The sequence below is a fragment of the Musca domestica genome, unplaced genomic scaffold (assembly GCF_030504385.1).
Source record: "Musca domestica strain aabys unplaced genomic scaffold, Musca_domestica.polishedcontigs.V.1.1 2, whole genome shotgun sequence".
NCBI lineage: Eukaryota > Metazoa > Arthropoda > Insecta > Diptera > Muscidae > Musca > Musca domestica.
In genome coordinates this window covers 28,968,046-28,995,286 of record NW_026712249.1, presented here as the reverse complement: position 1 = coordinate 28,995,286, position 27,241 = coordinate 28,968,046, and the positions used below count along the sequence as shown (strand labels likewise).

The 27,241-nt window shown below is 37.4% G+C and overlaps 2 protein-coding genes across 5 annotated transcripts; one reads left to right on the top strand and one right to left on the bottom strand.

Annotated features, from left to right (window-relative positions):
- Positions 1-887: 887 nt before the first annotated feature.
- Positions 888-21,698, bottom strand: LOC101887623 (nuclear pore complex protein Nup153). Of its 4 annotated transcripts, XM_059122039.1 has the most exons (8): positions 20,674-21,698; positions 16,485-16,862; positions 16,077-16,417; positions 9,731-14,825; positions 7,619-7,714; positions 7,009-7,098; positions 4,676-4,740; positions 3,175-3,495 (listed from the first exon to the last, which is right to left on the bottom strand). In XM_059122039.1, exons 1-8 carry the CDS (start codon positions 20,788-20,790, stop codon positions 3,411-3,413), a joined length of 6,267 nt encoding a protein of 2,088 aa, XP_058978022.1. In that variant the 5' UTR covers positions 20,791-21,698; the 3' UTR covers positions 3,175-3,410. The 4 variants fall into 4 exon arrangements, with proteins under 4 accessions (XP_019891485.1, XP_019891486.1, XP_058978022.1 ...); XM_020035926.2 differs by lacking the exons at positions 4,676-4,740; positions 7,009-7,098 and having other exon boundaries at positions 888-3,495; positions 20,674-21,144; positions 21,414-21,698; XM_020035927.2 differs by lacking the exons at positions 4,676-4,740; positions 7,009-7,098 and having other exon boundaries at positions 888-3,495; positions 20,674-20,894; positions 21,414-21,698.
- Positions 21,699-23,758: 2,060 nt separating this feature from the next.
- LOC101887447 (uncharacterized) lies at positions 23,759-24,232 on the top strand. The gene is made up of 2 exons (XM_005181212.4): positions 23,759-23,834; positions 23,900-24,232. The coding sequence occupies exon 2, from the start codon at positions 23,909-23,911 to the stop codon at positions 24,131-24,133; it is 225 nt and encodes a 74-aa protein (XP_005181269.1). The 5' UTR covers positions 23,759-23,834; positions 23,900-23,908; the 3' UTR covers positions 24,134-24,232.
- Positions 24,233-27,241: the final 3,009 nt, after the last annotated feature.

Here is a 27,241-nt window from a genome sequence, read left to right as displayed (position 1 = left end):
ATAAACGCGGCAAATTGAGATGCATCCATTTTGTTATATTTGTGTTGTTGTTAAAAGCTTGCACTTGCTTTAATAGAAAAAAAATATGCAGAATATTAGTTTTCCAAAATAATATTCCACTTTTTACGCTCGTCGCCAAACTGTTGTGTCTTGTTGAGACTGATGAATAAATAATGCACGATCTTTACGTTATAATGATAATGATACTTTATTATAAAAAAAACTTAATCTACGATAATGCAAAAAGGATCGAATTGAAAATGGTGACCGGTTGCTTTGATTGAAATGTACGAATGAATACAAAACAAAGATGCTGTAGTGACAAGTGCCATATGTTGCCACATCGTCACGAGCAGAAAGTATCACAATACAATTACATGGAGTGTAACAATGACAAGTGGTTACGGATCTCACTTAAGTCACCACAATATAGTTTGACATTAATATGCCTAGCCATGACTTCAAGCTTTTTATGTACTTCCACCTTTACATTTTGTAAAGTTGTTCTCCAAAAACAATCAGTCTTGCTAATTCCAAAACAAAAAGAAAAACACAAACAATAGGAAACATCTGATTGAATGTAGATGAATGAGAAGAAGAGGAAGAGTTGCAAGTGATTACAAGAAGAAATTTGTCCAGCAAGAATTTGCAAACTCTCGCTGAAAGAACTGTCAAAATTTCTCTCTTTAACCGCTCTCTTTTGCAGAACTTTCGAGTAAACGGACGACTTCCAGTAACAATTTGTAACAATTGTTACAAACTTTAGGGTAACCAGACACACCTAATTATAGCATGTTCATAACTGGGGGTAGGATTTATGTTATAATTTAAAATATCCTTTGCCTATTTTCTCTTTTGTACCCATCCAAAATAAAACCACTATTACATTTATTATATTTCAGTATTAGACTTTTTAATCATTTTTGCAATATATTTACTTATTTACATATATGTAACTCTTCAATTAAATTTGTTTTCTTCTTCAGTGTATTTTCGCCAACTTCTTTCCATGTTCCATTACTTTATAGGTTTCTATCTTGTTGGTTGGTTGGTTGGTGTATATGGTGCCACATAAAATATCTCTTTGTATATGCATATTTACTTTCTGTTTATAAAATATTTTATCCATGATCGTAATAAAAAAATCTCTTATTTCAAAAAAAAAAAAAAGTTATACACACAACACAAAAAGAGGTGGTGGTGGAAGAGGAGAAGAAGAAAAGTGTAATTATTTGAATTGTATTTTTATAGCTAATTAAATAATATTAAAAAAATTCCAGACTTAATTCAAAAACAAGGGCGCGTGAACAAATTTCATAAATTTCAGTTACTTATTATAATTATAAATTTCAATAAAGCAAATCAGCTGTTAAACTTGAAACAATTGAAGAAGTTATTAAAAAAAACAAATTGTTTCCTTTTTCTTTACTTTTTATAAAGGTTTAATTTTTTTTAATAAGAATTTGTATAACAAAATATGAAAATATGTAGACTTAAATTGAAATAAAAACTATAATTAATTTCTTTTTTAAATGTTTGTTTTGCATTTTAGGTTAGGTTTTTATTTAATTCAAATTGTGTTTGTTTTCGTTACCCCAGCATTTTCTTCTCCATGAATGAAATTATTGCTTATTATATAAACACAAAAAAAAACAAGAATTATATAGAGAAATTATGTGAATGCTGTTTGTGGTCGGTTGTTCTGTACGAAATGCAAATTTGAAAGCGAAAAACAAATATAAACAATTATAATTTTTTTTACAAAAATTAACAATTTCTAGGAAACTTGTATAGAAATGAATAGAAGAAACAATTGAATTTTATAAATATATATGTATATAAAAAGATATAATTTTTCCGTATGCTTTTCTCCCGTAGTTATTCAATGAATTGAGTGGCACGCTTGTAAAAGCGAGCGTTTTTGGAGTTGGTGGGGAGTAATTGAAAAAAAATTGAAAAAACAGCACATTTCGCACAAAATCTCGTAATACAACTTTTGCAGTTTTTTCTTCTTCTTGTTGTTGTTTTTACAAATAGGAGGCACATAAGAAATTCGGTGTAAAATATACGAGAGAATTTTACATTGACAACTGCCCGCCCGTCCGTCCGTTTGGAGCGGGTTGTGGTATGATTGGGGGTTTGGAGACGGTTATGGATATGAAGTATTTTCACCATGTTTTTTTTCTATTCATGTTCAAAAAATATTGTGGTGGATTTATGAAATTTTCTGTACTAGATCTTTTGTTGTGTGAAATCCAAGAGGAATTAAAAATAACTCCTTTCCTGGTTGTTGTTATGGTTCTTGTAATTTTGTTATAGTAATTATGCTATATGTAATAATATACGCTTAAAATAAATCGTTAATAGTTTCAAGTCTGTTGAGTGAGTGTGTGTTTGTTTGTGGTCAAAATGAGTCTGTGTTGTAGGAGTTTATTTGAGGTTTGACAACGTTAAGAAAAGCATTGTCACCAGCAAGCTTGAACGAAACAACATTCAATTTATTTCATTATCTGTTGTAACCATACGGACTTTACGTATGGAGAAGGAACCATGGGGAGGAGCTGGAGCAGGATTATGTGGCAAAAATTGAGGACTGCTGCTGCTGCCGCTGAACAATGGCAATTGTTTGGCTGTGTTAATACTATTACTATTATTATTGTTGTTATTTACTGTTTTCTCTATATATTGGGCTTTCCCATCAACACTTCCGATGCGCCTTGAAACTGTATTAATTTTACGATAAACGTTTGGTTTTTGTTGTGGGAAAGTGTAACTTGCATTTGTATAGGATTGAGCAGCATTAAAGGGTTTATTTATTAACTGTACATTTCTCCTTAAATGAGATCCTGTCATGGTTATATATTGTTGTGGTTGTTGTTGATGTTGTATTTCTTGTGGTTGATGTTGTTTTTGTACTGCTGTTGGCGGTCTTCTAACTGGATATATTTTTCTGGCATTGCGTATTAATTTATATTTATTTAATAAAACTGTTGATTTTTGTTGTTCCTCATTGTGTTGTTGTTGTTGTGGTTGCTGGTATCTATTTACATTGGTAGCGAATGATGATGTTGATGGTAATGGTTCCAATTGAATTTTGTTGCTGGCAACATTTGTAATGTATCTCTTCTTTCCATGTTGTTGCTCAAATGTTCCGTCTTTAATGTTATTGTCCTGTTTGTCGTCGTAGCCGTCATCGTTGTTGTTTTTGTTGTCTATGTCTATTATCTGTTTTTGTTCCGGTTGTTGTTGCTGTTGCTGTAGTTTAAGGTCTTGTTGTTTTCTGTTATTTCTAATATTAAGTTCCGTTCTTGAGCACAGTCCACCACTGTGTTTATGTTGCTGCTTTTGTTGTTGTTGTTGATGTGTTTGGTCCACGCTACTACCAGGAGCGTCCGATTTTATTGAAATTTCTACCGTTGTGTTACACGACGTATGGGTGCCCGTATCTTTCGTTTGGCTTGTTGTGCTGATTGGGCTCCTGGCGTTGGTGTTGGCCTATGTAAGAAAACAATTAGATATTAGATTCACAGAAGAGAAGTAGGAAATGGATTACATGGGCCAGGACTGTCAATCGGGGAATGGGAAGAGAGTTTTCTGATTTTCATTGAAGGAAAGGAAACTCTTGTTTTCAGTACAATTTCATATAACACGAGACAAGACAAACACTTTTAGGGTTAATAAATAATTCTTGCAGTTAGTAAAACAAAACTGACCGTTAAAAAAGGTATAAATCAGCACAATCATGAATATTCGCGAGGAGAGCATTTTTTTCGAGAGATAATTTCTCCATTCATGAACAATTGAGGAGAAAATAATTTGTAAAGATGACAACACGAGTGGGTCTTTTTCGTACCTAGTCTACCCTATTTGTTTTACAAATTGGCGCAAATATGAAATGCTTTCGTTTTTTGTTTTTTTCTTTATAAAAGTAAGCAATTTAAAATAACAAATTTTTTATATTGGGATTTGAGTATATGTGTCGAATGTTGAAAAGTCTATGGAGCAACATTGAAGTTTGAATTAAAATCCTGAATAGCTAATTAGCTATTATTACACCTAATTATAGCTAATTATTACACAAATTTTTCTTGGCAGACTTTTTGAATAAATTATTGGCCTTCGCTATTCCAAGTATTTTTTTTTAAGGAAAATACATTTTTGAGAGCATATACTTTACCTATTTTTTCTACCTCGATTTTTTTCTTGTCTGACATAAATTTTTGTTTATGATAGCAAAAAGAAGGGGAAAAGAGGGAAATTCCGCACAAAATTGTTATTCATGATTGGGCTGATATTTTCTATTTTTATTTCCATATTTTATATGTTATTGACATCTTTAACGAGTCTTTTTATTACATTATATTAATGCTCTTTATATCAATTAAATGCAATATTATAATTTATTTGACGTCACATACATAAAGATGATATCGATTTAATTTTAAGGGAATTTTGATGCGCTTCCTTTCCTTCAATTTTGGTTATTTCTCAATGGATGAAATTTCGACATGAACGAATTTAGATTTGGACTTATAAATAAAAGAATGCCTTTCTTAACATCATAAATCCCGCATAGAGAATAGATTCGATTCGTTACGAATGAGGCAATTATGTCTGAACAGAGTTGTGTGAACAATTTTGAGCATTTAAAAAAAGGGGCTTGTGTTTTACTTACGCGAAAATATTACTAGAAACAGGCGCGGTGCCTGCATTAAATTGGAAAGGAGCACTCGGCGTTGTCTGCAAAGAATGTAAAAACAAATTTTGATTTGTATGTTAGTTAATGTCGAAAAAAAAATAAATGTAATGGGTTTCCAACAAACTTGGTTAGCAATATGTTGTTATATAAGGTCATAATAAGAATGAAGCAACCAAAATATCTGTTTATAATCAACAAAAAAATAAAATAAAATAATAAATAAAAAATATGTCTAAACAGTAATAAAAGGCCTTAAGACGAATTAGCTGCTTTTTTGGGACAGATGGATGATGTACAGGGTGAGACCAACTTCAGACTGCTGTCATTTCCAAGCTACTCGTCCGACAGATTTTAAAATTATTCCAGGGACAGCTCATTATATTGTTTACAAGCGTACAAAAGCATTTTGGTGAGAAATTTCCAGTGGCTATCGTTAGAGCATTCTAGCATTTAAATGTGAATAATTCTTTTGTGTCTTGTACCATCGATCATTACCGTGATGCTGGTAGCGTAGCCCGACGTCAAGATAGTGGACGAAAGAAAACAGCAACATCAGTAGAAATAGTTCGAAAAGTAAAGAAAAATGGCTCGTGAGCTGAACATATCGCAATATTCCATTCGGCAAATATTGAAAAATTAGCTCGGAGTAAAGCCATTGAAATTCCAAAAAGTGCAAGAACTTACACCACAACAGAAAGAAAATAGACTAAAAAGAGCTAAAGAGTTGTTTCGCTTGGCCAAAATGGCGAACTGCCGAATTTGGTTTGGTTTTGTTCTCCGATGAGAAAACATTCGTTGTCCAGCAGTTTGTAAACAAACAAAATGATCGAGTTTACTTGCCAAAGAGGTCAGCTGAAAATGTGCACCTTCGGTTGGCCACCAGAACTCAAGCGCCGGCCATGGTAATGACAGCCGATGGTCGCACTCCGCTCGTATAATGGATCGTGGCATCAGAATAAATGCCGAATATTATGGCGAAAATATTCTGGAAGATGTATTGGGCACGCAAACATTTTAGCCGCAGACCTTGGACATTCCAACAGGACTCCAGGCACCATCCCACTCAGCACGCGCCACCCAAGAATGGTTACAAAATGAGGTTCCTCGCTTCATTTTCAGCGTACAATGTCCACCAAAATCTCCGAATACTAATCCGTTAGGCTATTGTGTCTGGAGTATTTTGGAAAGCAAGGGTGGCACTAAAAATACCAAAGTGTCGATCACCTCAAGCAAGCGCTTCGCCGGAAATGGGCCAAAATACCGCAGAGCAACATTTGGGGCAGCGTGTGACGTGGTTTCATTGGCAGTTTTAAGGCCATAATTCGTGCCAAAAGCGACCAATTCGAACAAATCTAAACTTATTCTAAAATTTTATGCTATTTCCGACATTTTTTGCTTTCACTCAATAAAATTTAAAAAGAAAATGTAAAAATTATGGCGTTTGAATTTGTTGCAGTTTTTTATCTCTATCTCTCTCTATATCTTCATCCGATTTCAAGTAAATTTGAAAGAAAGTTTGTAAAATTTGGTGAAAATCGGTTAAGCTGTAGCTATAGCTCTCATGTATATATTTTATTCGATTTTATATCAAAGTCCCATTCAAAATCGTAATATACACCCGATATCAATGATTATAGAGGAAATCAGGGAAATCCTAGAAATACCTTTGTCATGTTTTGTCGAGATAGATGTAGATTCGGTTATATCTCCCATATATATTTCTCCGCAATTTGATGTAGAAATACACCAATGATGCTATGTGTTGTTCAATTAAGTTGGTCCATCCGATTTTATATTTAAGACCTCCGAAAGTAAAAACCGTGAACTCTTTAACAATGATATTTGGTATAACATCAATTAACCCCAGTCAAGTTTAGTGGAAATCGATGTAGCTTTGTTATGTTAGTTCCAACCGATATCAAATTCAAACCGCTCTAATGTCGTAATACGCAATTAACATTAATTTGTTAAAGGTAATGTCATAAAGTCGGCACCGATCGTCTTATGTCCGGCATGATTTTTTATTCCTAATTTGACAAGCGAGAATAGTTGGATTTTAGGTTTTGTTAGGATTTTGGCCATTTTGGACTGCCTTTGCATTAACACAAATAAGCCTAACCAATTAACTTAGACTAAATTTAAAAAAAAAATAATAACTTTTACAGTTATTATCAAATGTAAATAGAAATTTTAATGCATTAATGAATCAAAAAAATAGTACATGCACATACATTCATATATACCAAAGAAGTAACTATTTATACATTAATATACATATTAAATATTAATTTTACATCTAACTACATTACCTCTATTGCACCAGTACCGCTGCTGCCAAAACTAAAAACTGGTGCTGATGGTGTTGCGCCAAATTGAAAAGGTTTCGTTGAATTCTGTGACTGCAGTTTTGGTTTAGTTTTCAAATTTTTAATGCCAACAACCAAAAACCATCACGGTACACATATACATACACACGCACACACAGAAACATAAATGTAGTAACAACAATCAATTGATAGCCCATTGTTGTCAAATTTTTTAGGATTTAATTTCAATAACGAACGAACGAACAAGTTTTTTTTTGTTTTTGAACGATGGACCAGACGGACGGGACGTATAAGATTCCACAACACAGGTAGAGTTAATCATTATACGCATCATTTTTATAACATTTCGATGATGCAATGCCATTAATCATCATTTTTTTGGTAAATACATTTAACAATTGTCCCCCAAAAAATACAGTAGGAGTAGTAGTACAATTTTGATCAAGAGAGTTACGCAAAGGAGGGGAAAAGAGAAGAGAAAAAAAGTAAAATAGAATTTTAGTTTTATACTCTACTGCTACTTGCAATCGTACGATTTAAATAGAAATTATTATAAACAATATAAATTAATATGGCCAAAGCCGTCACATACCTCTGATGATCCGGTAAAGTTGAATGTGGGTGTGGCAGTGGTGCCACCAAAATTAAAAGCTGGTTTCGTAGTATTTGATCCGAAATTGAATCCTCCCTGTAAATGCAAAAATAAAACAAATTTATTTAGTTGTTGTTTGTTAAGAATACAGATTCAAGCAAGGTTATCACATTTGTGGGAAGGTTAACCAAGCGCACACGTTCCCCGCACAATAATTCGACATATCATACCCCACAACAAAAAAGGAAACGAGATAGACCCATAGTACCTTTAGTGATTTGCCTAGAACAGAGATGTTCAAGAACAAGAGCTCTCTCGCCAGTTTAAGAAGTCTTAGTTCTTCGAAATCATTAACAAATGAGTGTAAAAACATAATTTATGCATTTGTACAACATTCATGTTAAAAAACAATTGAAATTTATTGTTAAATATAACAAGTTAAAACGTATCAGTCGGGTTTGCCGACAGTTGTATAAACTCAGCCAATATTCGATTATTAAAATATACCTTGACTTCTATCATTATTATTGAAATTTTTGACCCTCTACGGAGTAGATTCCGAAGGAATGGGCCACTATTGTCCATTTCGTATCGGACCTAAAAAATATGACCTACATATAGCGACGTGCCAGACTATATTGGTTACTTCCTTCACTTTATATGGGATATGTGATAATTTTAAGAAAATGTTAAAATGTGAGTGAGGTACCACAGATATAGTCGACCGAAATATTCCATTTTCATACTTCAGATAAAAATATTGGTATGGACGAATTTACAAAAAAAAATGGAACATTTATAACTAATTTTATGAGAAATCAATAATTCCATATTGATCTCAGGTTCCTGTTTGGGAGAAAAAGAACCGCTGATTTTCTTTCGCAAGTTATGACAGATAAAAGTATTAAAATTTGCAAGCCCTTGTGGGTGAGGTACCAGAAGGGGGAGCGTAGAACTGATCATCTTCACAACGTATCTTGTGTTAGCCATAATGTTTGTGTGTGTGAAATTTCTCTTCTTTGAGCGTTTTGTTTTTCAAAATCCTGAACCCCTCTTCCATCTTTCTAACAGATTTTGTGTTGATAGAAATATTGAGATGTGCCAAGTCTGAATGGAATTGGATGCTAATTTCGCGTTTGTGGGGGAGGTACCAAAATGGGTGAACCGATATATTCCATCTTCACACCAGAGCTTGTATCATTAAAAATATTGCGATATGAATAATTTGAAGAAAACCGGCTGCTTATTTCGGATTTTTACTATTTAAAACGTTGACCATTTGTGCGAGAGGAATCAGAAGGAATGGTCCGATATCTACCATCTTTTTAAAAGAACTTGTGTTTATGGAAATATTGAGATGTGCCAAGTCTGAATGGAATCGGATGTTGAATTCATGTTATATGCGCTTCATGGACATTCAAAATTTTGACCCTTTGTAGGGGAGGTACCAGTAGGAGTGGATCGATATAATCCATCTTCACACCAGACCATGGGTTAATAAAAAAATCGGATTATCCTTTCTCTTTCTGTGCATTGAAACATTTTTTTTTGTGGCGGAGGTAACAGAAGGAGTGGGCCGATATTGCCCATCTCCGACTCGTTCTAAGTGTGATAATAATATTATTATGTACCAGCCAGACAGGCAGACGGACGGACATCGATTCTAAAGTTTTGAAACGGATTTGGTCCAAAGAGACCTAGGGTCTAAAACCTTTATTTCGCTTTCTTTTTGGCTGTATCAAATGAAATGTACCCTCCCTCCTCCCTCTCTAGCCATATGGCTGAAGGTATAAAAAATATAATTTTTGTTTCCGCTTAAATTATCGCTTTTTTGGAAAGCGACACCAGTGGATGCTCGTTTACACGACTGCCCTAGAATCATGATCTGTCGATTTTATTTATGCCTGTCTGTCCATAATTTTTATCAGTAAATTGCAGATCGAAATCATTATTCGACTGAGGCAAAACTTTGCACAGTTCATTTGTTAGGCCCTGAAAGTACTCTATTAAGCTCCCATTTATAAGTTGTTGCCGATTTTATATTCCAGTCCGCCAAAGGCGAACGTGTGCTCTATTCTTTAATTACTTCAAAGTCTATCCCACTGTACTTACACTTGAACTCTGTTGCTGTTGTTGTTGCTGCTGCTGTTGTTGTCCAGGCTGGGCCGAAAAATTGAATGCCGGTTCGGGTTTCTTTATATCGGTTGTATTCACTGCTGCTGCTGCTCCAAAACCACCAAATGTTGCTGACCCCGTAACGGCGGTACTGCCAAATGTTGGTGTGCCACTGGTGGCCGATGCTGAACCGCCAAATGGTGATGAACCAAAGGCCGGTGCTGGTGTTGCTGCACTACCACTTGGATTCGCCGCACCGAATAAATTTGTTGTAGCCGGTGCGGGAGCAGAATTGACTGCAAAAAGATTCGTACTCGAGTTATTTGCTGACTGTGTAGTACCGGCGGCAACTGCCCCAAAAACTGGCGGATTATTTGGCGGCGAAGTATTGGTTGTTCCAGTGGGATTACCAAATATCGATGTGGTTTGTTGCTGGCTTGAAGAACTTGAACTGGATGCTGCTGCACTGCCACCAAATGTTCCAAACACAGAGGTGGTGGTGCTTGGCTTGCCGGCATCAGCAGCGGCAGGAGTTGATGTCGCTGATGAACCGAATACAAAACTTGTTTTGGGCCAGGAAGATGCCCCGGTTGCAGCAGCTGGAGTAATGCCGGTATTTGTTGAAGAGGAAGAAGAATTAGCAGTTTCTGCAGAGGCGCCTGGATTGGATCCAAATACAAAAGGTTTTGCTGCAGTTGTGGAGGCTTGCCCACTGCTGCCACTACCAAACACTGGTGCAGCCGGTTTACTTCCACCACCAAATGAACCAAAGACATTGGCCGTTGTTGTAGAGCTGTTGGCTGAGGCAGCGTTGCCGCTGCCAAAAGAACCAAATGTTGGTGTATTGGTATTTGTGGTGCTGCTGGCGGAGGAACTAACCGTTGTTGAGTTGTTGTTGGCAGGATTCGCTGTTACTGGCAAGGAACCAAATGTTGGTGTCGTGCTAGCAGTGGAACCTCCCAAATTTGCACCACTGCCTCCAAATGAACCAAACACATTCGTGGTGGGGTTGGTGGTGGCAACAGCAGGTTTTGTACTTGAATTTAGGGATGTCAACGAGGACGACGACGATGATGCTGCGGCTGGAGCCGATGTTCCCCCTGTGGCTGAACCAAAAAGTGTTTTCCCACCCAGAGCAGGTGTGGTGGCATTTGTATTGTTACTGCCGAAACTGAAACCTCCAAAGCCACTGGTTGCAGTCGTTGGTTTTTGTGTGGCACTTGTATCTCCAGCCGCAGGTGTTGAGCCAAAACTAAACATTGGTTTTACGGGCGCCGCAGCTGATGCCGCTGTTGCTGTTGATGATGTAGATGTTAGAATAGATGTCGTTGCAGGTGGTTTAGCTGATGTCGCTGAGCCAAATACAAAACCAGTTGTTGGTGTGGTTGTAGTGGAGGATACAGCCGATGTTGCCGGGGCTTTAAAGGCAAATCCCTCGGAGACTTTACTTTCCTTTCCATCACCTGCCGCCGCTTTCTTAGTTAAACTTCCAAAACTAAAGCCTTGGGTGGTAGATGAAGCGGCGGACGAAGAGCCAAAGCTAAATGTGGGCGTTGGCCCTGCTGCACCAGTTGCAGTTGTGGACGTTAATGACGACGAGGAGGATGTTGGTAAGGTGGTGCTGGTGGCGGCGCTTGAAGTTGCAACTGCGGGTTGCAAATTAAATTTGACACTTGGTGAATTCACTGCAGGGGTAGCTGTGTTTGTTGTAGTAGAACTTGTTGTAGTGGTTGTTGTTGCATTATGGGTAGGCTTGAGGCCAAACGAAAAACCGGATGTGGCAAATGTGGTACTCGTTGAGGTTGATACTTCTGACTTTTTAGCAGCATCGCTGGGTGTGGTGGTACTGGGAGCTGCTCCGAATTTAAAGCCGGCCACCGCCGTTACATTGGAACTTGAAGACACTGAAGTCTGAGTGGATGAGGTCTTTGCCAAATCCACTTCATCCTTTTTACTTGCTTGGCCACCAAAACCAATGGGGGTGATGGAGGTGGTGGTCGGTTTAATTCCAAATTGAAAACCACTTGGAGTTGGCGTGTTTGTTTTACTTGCTGTTGTTGTACCAGTCGTTTTCTCATCCGTTTTCGAGGTATCCTTTCGTAACTCCTCCTCCTTGGGGGCATTTGCATTTGGTCCAAAACCAAAGCTGAATTTGGCCGCTGCTGTAGCGCCAAATGTAAATTTGTTTGTTGACGAGGATGTTGACGACGAAGTGGACGTGGAACTTTCGTTATCTGTCGTACCTGGCTTAGGTTGATCACAGCAAGCACACTTGGTACGCTCTGCATCGTTGCGTGTCATGCAGGCATCACATTCCCATTTCGAGGCCTTTTGTTGGGCTGCAAGGCTTTTGAAACCAGCATCTGCCGAGGCCAAGGGTGCGGCCAGTGTGGTGTTGGTTTGGGCCGTTGAAAAGCCAAATTTAAATGAAGTATTTGTGGCTGACAGGCTAGTACTGCTGCTGCTGCTACTGCTGGAGCTGCCAGGTTTCTTGGTTTGACAGGCCACACACTCATTCGCCTCACTTTTATTGCTAATCATGCAGGTGGAACATTCCCAGTTGCCAGATTTGGGTTTGAAAGCATCACCAAATGTATTCTTTATTGAGGGTGGAGGTGGTGGCATGGCGGTCGAGGTTCCACCTTTTCGTGGCGTTTCACATGCCACACATTTACTGTTAGTGTCCTTGTTGCGTATCATACACATATCGCATTCCCATTCACTGGAGGATTTTTTAAACTGTTGGCCAAAGGAGTTGGCTGATGATGCTGCAGCATTTGAACCAAAACTAAATGTGGAAGTGGTACTAGCGGTGCTCGTTGAGCTTCCTTTTCGGGGCGTCTCACACGCCACACATTTCGTGGACGATGCCTTGTTGCGGATCATGCACGTATCGCATTCCCATTCATTTGAAGATTTCTTAAATTGACTGCCAAATGAACTGCTAACCTCCGTTGGTTTCGATTCGGAACCCGAGCTGCTCGCTGGCACTGTAAATGGTTTACTTAAGACATCTAAACAGGATCCACTTTTAAGTTGAGGTTGTTGTGGTTTTATTGGCTGCTGTTGCACTGTATTTATTGTTGGGGTTGTTGTAGATCTAGGTGTCATCGACATGGTGACATCTAGGGGAGGACTGAATTTGTAGCTGTTAAGATTTGTTGGAGTTATATTATGGGTTGGTGTATTCACATCCTTGACAACAAGGGGTTCAGAAAATTTGAAATTTGTTTTTGCTGTGGAACTTAGACCAGAACTACTGCTGGCAAAGATATTGGGTTTGATGTTCTCCTTCTTGGCAGCAGCTCCGGAGTCCAAGGGACCCGATGTGCTGGCCAGAGCGATAGAATTTGATTGTGTTTTGTTTTGTGTAATAAATGCATTTTGATTTGATGTTTGTTTTTCCTTTCCACTGCTGCTGCTGGCCAACGAAGTTGCTGTGGTGGCTGGTGTTGTTGTTGTTGTCGTGGCCTTTGAAAATGTTATATCGAATTTGGGCACAGACTGCATAAGTGGAAACGCAATGTTGGGCAAATTGACTGAGGGTGGTGGTGCCTCGTCTAGTAAATCCTTTGAGGCAGCTGTGGTCCGGACCGTTGCTGTTACCTTGTTTTTCATTTTGTTTGTGTGTTTTTGTTGCTGCTGTTGTTGCTGCTGAGGCGGAGGCTGTTCACCTTCACCCGCTGCCGAGGCCTTGGCAAAACCATCGCCAATCGTGGTCGCCACGGGTAGCGTATATTCCGTGTTATCCACATTATTTGATGCTTGAGAATTTCTGGCAATATTACGGGCCCGTTCGGTTGTATTCTGCAACTTTTTCATTTGTAGCAGCTGGGACATTGTTGGCACCTGTAACTCCTTGACCGGAGGCAATGGACCCGCCGCCTTTAAACTATTTGCATTACCCGAAGGTTGCAAAATAACTGCCGGCCTTGAATAGGGTGTTTTCACTTGGGATAAACGCATTGCCCTCGAAAGATTTAAATCGCTTTCGTTTAAACGTCCCTTGGCCTGGGGTGGCAATTGACTGCCACTAGCATTCGCCTTCATATTGCCAGCCATTTTCTTAGCCTCACTTAGGGGCGTGGCAAAATCACTAATCAAATCCAATATCCTTTTGGCTGTGCTAGACATTTCACCCATTTGCAGAGAATTGGTATTTGTGGCCAGTGAAGTGCTCGACGAGGACAGCGTCGATGACAGGCTCGATGTGGGCCTAATCAGTGTGGGTGTTATACGTACAGCACTGGCGCCTGCACCGGCCGTATATTTGTTATATGCTGCTGCTCCACCATATGTGGTCTTGCCCTTGTAGAACGGCGAAAAGGTGTTGAGCAAACGACTGTCACTCAGCGCTGAGGTACTGCCATAAATGGAGGCATTAAATTGTCTACGATTCAGTGAGGTTAGAGACAATGTCGAGGTATTTAATTGATTTGAAATGCTGCTAGTATGACCGCCACCTTGACTGCCACCAGCTGCATTGAATAGGGATTTTCTACCCTCCAAGTGGGAATAGAAATTCAAACCATTGCCAAACGATGAGGTGCGGCTGCTGTTGCGTGTTGTACCACCACCACCACCAGATCCCAACATATTAAAGAGACCCGTGGTATTGCTGCGTTCCTTTGTTTTCATTTTAGACATTTCACCCACACCACTTTCACCGCTTTCCGAGGCGGTGTCCAAGAGAATGGCTTCACTTTCTTCGGGTATTTCAGCTGGACCCGAAGAGCCGCCATTGATGTGACGTCGTTGCATTCTCAATTTTTTGTGTGGCAATTCACTGCATTGATCCTCATTGAATTGGCCATTATGTTTGAGTAAATTATTTTCGCATACATCATTGTCTTCATCTTCTTCATCATTTCGCTGCTTGCTATGCTGTTCTTCGGAATCTCTGACTTCGTGTATGGTTGTTGATGTACGCCTTGGAGGAACACTCATGGATGTTTGAATATCGCCAGTTTTCTCAATGGCCAGGGATTTTCGTTGTAAATGACCTACGGTGGCCATAATACGTTCCGCGCCCATTCGTGATGAAGATGATGAGCCTACTGCCGATGAGGGTATATTTAAACTCCTGCGTGAGCTGAAAGAAAGATAAAATAAGTTAGATATTATAAGAATCCATAACTATAATTTCGAAGTTAGAATGTTTTTAGGTTGGATGGGCTATTAAAAACCTGAAAAATCTATAGGGTGGACTTAATAGTCAAAAAATTAGTCTTAAAATTTTACGTTTATGGGCCTGAAACCTGTGGATTTTTAAGACTTAATCTGTGTTGACTATGAAATCCACATTCGAGGGCTTTTTCTACTATTTTTTTTTTTTTGCCAATCAGGGCCAAAGTTATGAATTTTTCCCTGGCAATAAACGACGTAATTATGGATTTTCTCAGATCAATTTTTCATTGTAAACTTTTTTCATCAGAGACGCAGCAGAGGAATCTTTAGGACAATTTTTTTCCTTGGTTATCAGGGCCCTGATCGTGAGTTTTTTCAGACAAATTTCTTTGGTTTTCATGGCAATAAAGGAAGATTTTTAAAACCAATCTTCCTTGGCTATCAGGGCCACAATCGTGGATTTTTTTGATTAGTTTTTAATTGTCGACCTGATAGAAATTTGTGGATTTTTAAGACTGCTTTTTCTCTGGCTATAAGGCCATAATCATGGATTTTCTCAGACTAATTTTCCCTTGGCATTCAGGGACACATTCGTGGATTTTTAGGACTTGTTTTTACTGACTTCCAGGTCCGCATTCGTTGATTTTTTAAAAAGTTTTTTCATTTGTTTCCCAGAGCCACAATTGTGGATTACTTAAGACAAATTTTCTTTGACTCTCAGGGTCACAATCAGGAATATTTTCATACTCATTTTCCACAAGCTTTCAGGGCCATAGCCGTAGTTTTGGATTAAATTAAATTTCTTTGGCTTTCAGTACCACCAAAGTGGATTTTAAATAATCATTTCTTGTTGGCTATCAGGGATACATTCATGGATTTTTGAGAATATTATTTTATTAGTCACCAGGGCCACAATTGTGGATTTTAAAGACCAATTTGTCTTTGGCATGGATTTTTCCGGCTTATTTTTCATTGGCTTTCAGGGACACAGCCGTGGATTTTAAAGACTAATTTTTATTGACTATAGGATCCAAATTAAGGGGCTTTAAGAATATTTTTCGAGGGCTACAGAAAACTTTAAAACTTAAATCACTATTTCTTTCAGCGAATATCAAAACCATAATTGTTTTTAAGAATATTTAAGGATTTGTCCGGTTTCTTACAGCTGTCCTTCCAGTCTTTTCAAAATAAAAATTAAATGTCCTCGCCTGCTTACCTTATGCCAGAACGACCATAAACATTCGATTGGCTAATGATTTTATCATCAGCTTCATTGGGTGGATTAGATACCAAATCAATAATGTCGGTACTAATTTTTGGCGTTGCACTATCTCTCTGCTGCTGCTGCTGTCCAAAATCATAGGCTGGCTCTTTTTTACTTTGATTCCCATATAAATTCAAGTGTGTGAAACGTTGATAGGATGAACGTGATACTTGGCTACCAACAGTTGCACCACCACTGCCAGCAATTGAATTGCGGGAATATGAGCCGCTTGTAACGGCAGGCGTTGATGATATCAGTGGCCTTCGTGGGGCAATTAATGGACTATCACGTACCTTAAAGGAAAAAAAAAAACGAATATTTTTTATTTCTAGATCTATTGAAAATATGTCTAAAACTTACATCCACATTGAGGCGGCTTCTTTTGGCCGGTGGTTGTCGCCCATGGAGATTAGCATGTGTGGATTTAGGTGCTGCTGCTGCTCCTCCTCCTCTCCTTGCGTAGTCTTCTTCACTATTTTGACTTTCGTCGTCATCATCCTCCTCACCTTCTCCATCATCGTCGTCAGCTTCTGAATGTTCCTCTTCTTCTTCCTCTTGTTCAAACTCATCATCATCATCAAATTCAAAACGTCGCCTTCTTCTGGCCTTTGCGCCTGTGGAGGATGATATACTGCCATTTAGTTCATCATTTCGCCCTTTGGTTGAAGGTGAAAACCATTTTGATAGACGATTTGGCAATATGCTCGAGACTCGAGATTTTACTTTGCCGATTATGGACTAAAGAAGGAAAAAAAGAAAAGAAAATAAGGATTATTAAAAAGAACTTCTTCATTTTCTTTCTTTTTTCGGTGGAAACTATATAAATGTTTAGAAGTTCTGGGTTTTCCTCAAGTCTTTTGATAACAAAAAGAAGGCTGATTTGTTTGGGGAAGAACGAATCATAGGCCCAAGTCTCCAATTTTTCAAAATAACTTATTATCTGGTAATCAAATTAATTAACGGAGCATAAAGCAACATCAACATCAAAAGCATTTTGGAGAGAATTTTCGAGAAAAAGCTTATTCGTGATGGAATTCAAGCGTGATAGTGTGATTTCTTTATATTTAGCTGGAAAACCACAAGTGGCCATAGTTAGAGCACCCCAACATTTAAATGTGAATAAATCTTTTGTGTCTCTAACCATCGCTCGTAGCAATCCAATATCGCAATATTCCATTCGGCAAATATTGAAAAATGAGCTCGGGGTAAAGCCATTGAAATTCTAAAAATTGCAAGAACTTACACCGCAACAGAAAGAAAATAGACTCAAAAGAGCTACAGAGTTGCTTCGCTTGGCCGAAAGTGGTGAACTGCCGAATTTGATTTTCTCCGATGAGAAAACATTCGTTGTCCAGCAGTTCGTAAACAAACAAAATGATCCTGTTTACTTGCCAAAGAGGTCAGCTGAAAATGTGCATAATCGGTTGGCCACCAGAACTCAAGCGCCGGTCATGGTGATGGTGAGGGCCGCCTAACAGCTAATGGTCGACCGTGGCATCAGAATAAATGCCGAATATTATCGCGAAAATATTCTGGAGGTCGTATTAAAGCCTTGGGAACGCAAACATTTTGGCCGCAGACCTTGGACATTCCAACAGGACTAAGCACCATCGCACTCAGCATGCGCCACTCAAAAATGGTTACCAAATGAGGTTCTCTCGCTTCATTTCCAGCGCACAATGGCCATCAAAATCTCCGGATACCGATCCGTTGGCTATTGTGTTTGGAGTATTTTGGAAAATACCAAAGTTTCGATCACCTCAAGCAAGCGCTACGCCGGGAATGCGCACATTTGGGCAGCGTGTGACGGTTTCATTGGCCGTTTGAAGGCCATAATTGGTGTCAATGGTGACAAATTCGAACAAATCTAAACTTATTCTAAAATGTGATGATATTTCCGACATTTTTTGCTTTTATTCATCAAATTAAAAAAAATAAAAACTATGGCATTTGACTTTGTTGCAGTTTTTTTTTATCTCACCCTGTGAATACAATGTGGCGCAAAAGTAATCATCCTATCATAAAATACTATAAATTTTACGAGTGGCCTCTGATTTCTTTATTACAGCCAAGAAACATCGGAATATCTACCAAGTACATATGCATGTACAAGGTGGCGTAAAAGTAAACTTCCGATGTTTTTGGCTATAATTAAATCATTAGAGGTGAATCGTAAAGTATTGCATCTTCTGAAAAGAGGATTACCTTTGTGCCACTTTGTGTATAACTTCATCAAAAACGTCGATTGAGAAAGATCTCAGACACCCAAAACTTGATCGCTGGATTTGGCCACTATGTTTTCAAAGTAATTTGTTCGGTAAACCTTATCGATCCATGAAACCTATATCTGATCTAAATCTGCAGCATTAGAATAAAGACCAAATATGAAAATACAATGACTCTCTACCCAATGTTCGAAAAGTGGGTTGGTAATACATTCTATGGACATAAAATACCCTTCTTAACTTTATCTTTAGCAGAGATCCGTTTGAAAAGCATTTGTGACAATTTTCGACAGAACTTCCCAACATTAGCAGTTCAATATCATTACGAATTCTGGGAATAGTATTAATAATACTACTGTGCTCATTCCGATTATTGGCTCTGCTTCAAATTCAAAATGTAAGCAAACTGTATAGTTTTGGTCATATCGATACAGGAGTTAGGTGTGTAGATCTGGCTGGGCAACTAAACAGGTGCAGCTAGTCCGGTGGGCCTGTACAACATGCTGGGCATGCGATCTGCGCATCCGAATCTCAATTATTCTAAAACTACTCAGTTTTGTCGAGCCAATTCTCGACGACTTCCGTGACCACTTGAAAGTGAATACCGCCCAGTCCTGCTAGATGGGCCTGTTGATCTAGAAGCTTTCTCTCATATACCTCTTTACCTCTCTATATAGACCTTGAAAGTCTATCCTTACATTCCTGGACGAAGGTTATCTATCAACCCGATCGTGTTTGGAATTGCCCTGTTCATAACACCCAGGCAAATATTGCATCGATAGCACATTATAATGCTATCGTGTCGGGGGAAAACCTTCGCTCCCTCATGTAGATGGTCGACAGGTGTCTTGAGTAGGCACCCTGTTGCGGTTCTAAACTCGGCGTCTTGGCAAAAGTTAATATTTTTCCATTATATACTACTTACGTCAAAAAGTATACCTCAAGCCGATTTAAACTCAACGCAGAGAAAAATGTTAGATTTGGAATCGAATATGTTGCGAATTCTCACTAGATGCCAGCGTACTCTTTTAATTTCCATGTTGATATCTCTAAATCTAAGGGAGTAACAGCTCATATATACTTCGATTTTGGCATTAAAAATACTTCAAAACAGTGTCTGGACAGTCATTTAGCACTGATGTATTGCAAAATGTTGTCCCTGTACTTGTTTTATTACTAAAACCATATAAGGAGTGGTTACCCGGAGACCGGTCCACTACCAAGGGTTTTATTTAAAAAAAAGAAAAGCGCATTTTTTATTAATTTGTTTTTGAAATTCATTTATGTGCACGTCCCCTCGTATCCCTGAAGATATATTCGTTATTATAATGCCAGCAGATTTGACAAGTATTTATAAAACTTGAATAGGTTAAATAACACCTGTTGGCTATCATCGAAATACTGGCGATTGCAGAACCGGCAACTATTGATGATTTCCAATGTAACGTCGTCTCAAAAATTACATTTATTCCGGAAAATGGATGGCAGTCGCCAGTTCTTGAGGCCACAATGCAATATCTGCTCAAGTGTCACAGGCATAGGCATCCAAAACATTATATTTGGGATAGATAGACTTCCTCCAAACAATATTAGAAAATAGCTTCTTGATCTATATGTCTCAAATTACCGAATAGATTCTCTAGAACAACAGGTCTATCAAACTTTTGGTCAAGACTCACAGACATAGACATCCAAAACATTATATTTTGGAAAGGTAACTTCACACCACACAACGACGTCGGAAAAGAGCTTCTTCATGCATGTGTCTTAAATTACCGAATTGATTCTTTAGGTCTATCAATCAGTTGGCCAACATAAAAACATAATTTGGCCAACATAAGGGGACGTCTAGGAACTTAGTAGAAAATTAGTAGTGAAACCGCCAATATTTGCATTCTGTTAAGATGCTCGAACAGCTAGCTAGCTTTTTACCGAATCGATCTTTTTGTGACATAAGCTTTTCGTCAACTATAAAATTTCAATGTTTCCCTCAAAGGTCCACATTTTGGGAGGTTTACGACTAAATAGCATTTCTTTGTAGATGTAAAAGGACGTACGTTTCGTTTCGAACCTAACTCACTACTACAGTGACACCAAACCCATGCAACTATGGTTCTGTTGTGTGCGCAAAAAACACAAAACCAAGCCATTAATTTTGCCAAAAGAAAGTTGGAGTCCCATCCTCCTCTGCAATCACATTCTCAAACTTCTTTTTCACAAGGTATTTAGTATTTACAAGCAATTTCACATAACATGAAATTTAAAAGATATAACAATTAAAAAAAAACATAATAAATTAAATTGATGTGTTGTACAGTACTCACATTATCGGCAGCATTTGTAGGATCATCCGTACTTAGGTTGTGTGTTGCTTCACCGCCAAACTGTTGTTGTTGTTGCTGTTGGGGTGGACTTTCATTGTCCAGGCCATATTCCGACATCTTGATGTGAAGCCCACTTGGCCGGTCAGTTGGGTCCGTCACCAACAACAAATAGTTGCTAATATTTTTTTTATTGCAAAATCCTCCTTCTCGTCTTGCTTGTGCTGATATTTAAACACAAGCAACTTTTTTCACAATTCCCATACACCGCAACGAGGTTACTGTTGACGCATGCATGCACACAACACAAAATACACCACGCACCCCCTAGAGCTTGGCGTCTTCAACAGCGCGAACGAACGAACCGATGTGCTGTGTGTGCAGCTATCGTATTTCACAGCAAAATTCAATACAAATCTAAATCTTGGTTTAATTCTGGGTTGTTGTCACTTTTAACGTTTGCTTTTTTATTTTCTAAAATTAGCAAGATTATTTCATAAAATTAACAAATCACCATTGAATAAAAAATGTATTATTCTATGCTTAAAATGGCAAGTATCAACTCGCTGGTTGTTGGTTGGTTGCTGTTCGAACACAACTTTTTTTGGATATTTTATTTCTTTCTTTGCTGCTACTTCTTTGTCGTTTGAACTCTTCTCATCACACACGCACGCACGCATATACAACACACAACCACATTTCATTTAGGGCCACATTTTTTTTTCTTCTCTCATCATTCACACCTTTTGCAATTTTTCGTCTTCTTCTTCGTTACTTCAATGCTGCTGCCTGCTTGATGTTCTATAACGTTGAAAAAATCGTATTTCCTTTTCCCCGCATTTGATTTACCGACACTGAGAACAATTGCAATTTCATGAATGTCATTGAATTTAGCGCGTTTTCATTACAAATTGATTTAATTTGACAATAGTAAAGTGTGAAAAATATGTCTTTTTTAACGACGAACGAAGTAACCGCGTGAAAATGACGAGACTTTCACGAAGAGACGACAAACAAGAAATAAAAAAATAATTCCTATTGCCATTCTTTTCTAAAGGCATATATGTTTTTCTCTTTCATTCGCACACATAAAAATAGGAAAGAGAAATGTCAAAATCCCATAGAGTGGCCATAGCAGGGCTGATGCGTTAGGTATTATTCCGGTGATGATTTAATAGTATGTTTACATAAACGCTTTTATTCTATTTTATTCCTAATAACGTATTTACACCAAATTGTGTAATTCATTTGCTGGAACTAAAACAAGTTACGTCATAGCGCATTTATACTATTGCTTACATTCAAAATCTCTACCGGGGTTAGCCGTGATCACGGCCATGAAGTCAGGCCTATTGCTAGGAACACAATTGGAGCGAACGACGAATTTCGCCCTACGCGGCGACAAAATGAGCCGCGAAAATTCGTCGTATGGAACACAATACCGACGAAATTATAAAGCAGCTGATGAAGTTGTTTACTTTTTGCTCATTTGTTGACTACAATGAAAATTATACAAGAACTCATAATTCTTTATAATTTCAGTTATGTCCATCTTTTCTATTATAAATTCACTGATATCCATCTTCACTCAGGCGCAAGTGCACAAATAAATAAACAAATTATTTATGTTTTTTTTTATACGAATAACAGATAGTAGAGTGACCATAACAAATTTTTAAGTAAAAAGTAACTTTATTTACTAAAACACATAAAATTCGTACATGTATGGCCACCTTGTACTGTTTTGTCGCCGTTCGCCGGCGTATGAAATAGAAATAAAGCTAATTGAGTTCGCGGCGACCGACGAAATTTTCGCCGGCGCCGTGATTGTGTGCACTTCCATATACACATATGGTTTTTATTTTTGACGACGAACATACGCCGCGAAAAAATTCGTCGTTCGCTCCAATTGTGTTCCTAGCATATAATGTAACTGTATTAATTAAAAAATATATGACTACCATGGTAGAAGAATACAGGTAGATGCATCAACGCTTGGGAACATTGATATGTCAAAATTTTAAAAATGTTTTATGAAAAATAAGTATATTTTTAAATGTTTTCTTATACCTGTATTCTTCTACCATGAAAGTAAGTATATTTACATATGTTTTTCTACACGACGCTGATCGCAGTTTGTTGTAATATTCATTTATTAACAATTTTTACAAATTTCAGATATTTTTCATTTAAAAATTTCGATTCCAAAATTGGTTTGACAGTTCATTGTCCCAGCAGCTGCGTCCTACCAGAAATATTCAATATTATACGCAACAAGTTTTTTCATTTATTTGATAATTTTTCTGTTGCGCGTAAAATGAATGATAAGCTACGATTTACTTTCAAAAATGTGATCCAAACTATTCAATCTTTATATTCCATACAAAAACTGGGTTATTTTGTTTTTATTTTTCCAACCAAATATAATACACAAAATTGACAGAAGTCGGGCACATAGAAATAAAATTTAATCAGCTGAAAGCTCTGCTTTACCTTTTTATTGTACCATGAACAATCCTTTTTAAAAAAAGCTATATAAATATATTGTCAAAAATTTTTCAATAAATGGGTAAGGTTAAAGTCATTATCAGACGGAATGGGTTTTACATATGTGTTGTCACTTTTATTTGTTTTCTTAAATCTAGAAACGAGAAGATAGTAAAAATACTGCTTTTGTTTTTTTTATTAATTTTGGTATTTAAATTAAATTAACACTTTTTAAATTAACACTTTTATTTCTTTCAATACATGGTCAATATACAATGATTATATTAGTATCGTTTGTTTATAATTATTCATTTTTCCATACAAAAACACCCACCTTTTCCCCCAAATCAAGCATTTTGTACGGTCATTCAAATGAATCAATACTCAAAAACTGTTGTAGTGTCTGAAATAGCGTTGTCAAAAAATCAAATATAGAAATTTTTTTCAATATTACATTTTTTATTTTCTAATAAGAAGACATCTTGTCAAACTGCAACGCTGTAAAATAAATGTTCGGTAATGTGTACTTCACTTATATTGCTGTCCTTTTTTCGTTGTGCTCCATTCGAAATGACTTTTACTCAACTAGCTCATTTTCTCATTACAGTGAATTGGTCAACTGCACATCTCATCAGCTGTTTTGTTTCTCCTATTGCTCGTGTTGTGTAATATTCATTGTGAGTAGAATTTATTTTATTTGCAATAAATTGAAGAATTTTGTGAACAATTAAACATGTTTCAGTGAATCACAATGTCTGCTCCAGCTGCTCGTCAATCTGTTGGGCTCATCAAAAAGGCGTGGAATGAAATACCCGATATTGTTGGTGGTTCGGTGTTAGCCATTATTGGTTTGGGTCTTGCTGGTATCGGCTTGGCGAACTACTATGGCCATGATGGCGATAACCGTAAATACAAATACGGCTATGTAATTATGCGTCCCGATGATCCCAGAGCTGCCAAAGTGCACAAGGATTAAAATAAAAACAAGAAATCATTGTTTCTCTGGAGAATTATTGTGATTTTTTATTCGAAAAAGTAAACACCACGAAATTAAATATAAATTAATTAAACATTACTTCTGCTTGTGATACAGTTTTAAGTGCAAGTGCAATGCTTTGCCTGTTAAGAATATCTTCTCACATCCCTTGCATTGAAAAGATTGTGGCGATTTCGGCTTTTTGTGATATAATTTTACATGGAGTTGGAGTGCCTTCTTGGTCAAAAATGTCTTGTTACATTCATCACACGGCAATGCTGGAGGTATTTCGGCATTTTTGAGGGCTATGTTACCAATGTAAAAGCGGTTTTCTTGTCCATAGGTTGTTGTTGGAGAAATGCTGGCATGAAGCATTTTTGATGGCCGAGAGACTGGCTTAGAAATTCTAGCATCGTGAGATTTTAATGTTTCACCGTCTGTGGTTGGTTGCTTTATTTCTTTGGTTTTACTCAAGTGAATATTATGTGCATTATCAAATTCTTTTTGGGATTCCTTATACCTTTTTAGAAATCGATAACAAATTGCTAATTCTTTAGTGCAGCCAAAGCAAATAAACGGTGAATACTTTGAATGATTTGATGGCGCCACACCAGTGCAATACTCCAACATCATGACTAAACTTGGAGTTGCATCTTTATTACCACCGCTAAAGATATTTATTACGTTTTCTTGTTCCGTTTTGCAAGATCTGCATAAATTATTAAAAATATCCATGTTAGTAGGCAGTCCTTGGTTTCCTTTTTAAAGTTGCTCCTTTATTGTTTTCTTAATGAGAGGTATTGTACATTTTTTACTACTCAGCAAGGGCTCTTTATTTATTTATTTATTTACAAAATATTTTATAAAGTAAATTTACAAAATATTGAAGGGAGGCGCCTGGTAACTAAGACCTTATGCGCTCGATATAGTATAATATGAATTTCTTATTGGGTATATTCTAGCTATATATACAAGTATGGATCTGAATTAGATATCACGAATATTATGAATATTTAGTGCCGAACGGATTCGGGGTAAAAACTGTTTAGTGGAACAATCGAGTATTTTTTCGATGCCTAAATTGATTGCAGAGTATTGACATTCTAATAGAATATGTTCAATTGTAAGAAGCTCGCCACAGAAAGAACACCGAGCTGGCATTGTATTATCAAAATAGTGACGAGTGTTAAATAAGCATTTACCAACCCTGAGTCGGGATAGGAAAATGCAATCGGATCTAGAAAAATCAGGATTGTAGCTAATTCTTGGAATTGTTGGACTAACTCGTCTTAGAAAAGTGGACGAAGATTGCCACATAATCAATTTATTAGCACGTTTTTTTGTTTTATAAAGATGCAGTAAGGTAAAATGAAAGCAGGGGATTTCTGCTATATGAGTCATAACCAGTGCTTCTTTTGCCATCTTATCAGCAAAATCATTTCCCTTAATACCTGAGTGTGATGGTATCCATAAAACAAAAATCTCACAGTGGTTTGGGATCTTCACCATATCAGTGTAAATTCCTCCTTTGTTTTTTTGAAGGGCCTTAGCGACACTCAAATTGTCGATACAAATTAACGTCTTTATGTATTGTTTGGCATGGGCTATGGCGGTTTTTACAGCACTGAGCTCCGCTGTGAATATACCTGTATTGCTAGGCAATCTTGTTTTGCAAATCGTAGAGAAACTGTTCGTGGCCAATTGCTTAATTACTGCGAATGACGTAGAAAACCCATTAAAGGAACCGTCTGTGTAAAGGATAATGTCCGGGCTTAAGGCAGCAATTTTTTCAAGCAAGAGTTCTTTATAGCACTCGTCATTGGTGTGTTCTTTTAAGTGTGAAGATAACGTAGTGTCGATCGAGACGAAATTACTGCTGTTTATAAGACTTGGGATAGGTTTGGAAGGCAGAGGTATTTCCAAGGTTGAAAAAAGAGTCAAGATTTGGACAATAGAGTTTAAACACGAAGTATTGTTAGCGTTAGCATATCTCCAAAATGTTTTATGGAGCCCATGTGCACGTATAGTAAGGGCTTTGCTGGCCAGGCTAATAGAGAACTGTTCCAAAATATGTTGAAAATCATTGTAATTTCCCTCTATGTAAAGTGCTTCTTGAGGTGTGGAACGAAGAAGCCCAGTGGCAGTTCTAAAACATTTGTTTATGGCAGCATTCAGTTTAGAAATATTTGCTTTGGATGTGAATCCATAAATTGTAATGCAATGGGCAATTACCCCGTACACCAAGGATTTACATATGTTAATTGCCGTGTCAATGTGAGGTCCTTTTGTTTTAGAGCAGATTAACCGAAGTAGGTTGTTAATCTTTCCCAGTTTGGCTTGTAACATTTTTGTATGGTCATTCCACAGTAAATTTCTGCTGAATGACAGTCCCAGAATTCTCATTCGTTGGTGAATATTGATAGTATTTTGATCGAGGCACATTGAATTAAATTGACATTTTCTCCTGCGACAAACGTGAAGAAGCTCTATTTTATTAGAAGGGATCACAGCTCCTACATCCCTAGCCCAACATTGTACTGAACTGTTAAAACTATTTAAATTTACTTCTACAGCTTGTGGAAAGCCTGATAAAATTGCAAATATGTTATCAGCGTATACTCCTACATAATCAATTCCTGATAAGTTTTTAAGAGTTCTGCATAAAGAATTTATGTATATATTATAAAGAATAACGGAGATAGGCGAACCCTGGGGTACACCGTTATCCAAAGGCAAAGAATTAGAAAAATAGCCATCGACTCTAACTTGCATTCGTCGAAATGATAAAAAGGATCGTATTAATGCAATGAATTGACTTTGTACTCCCCAACTATGGAGTTCAGTGAGTATACTGGTGTATACAACACGGTCAAATGCCTTTTCTAAATCCGCTGAGATAACCACACTGTGTTTTCTGCGGCTTATGTTATCACGTAATGTACACTCCAGATTGTGACACAGTGTATGTACACCGTGATGTGGAAGGAAGGCATGTTGTATTGTGGAGAAACGATGTTGGCTGTATTGTAGTAAACGTCTTGCCAAAAGTTTTTCAAGAATCTTTGAAAGTACTGGAAGTAAAGAGATGGGTCTATGGCCCTGCAAAGA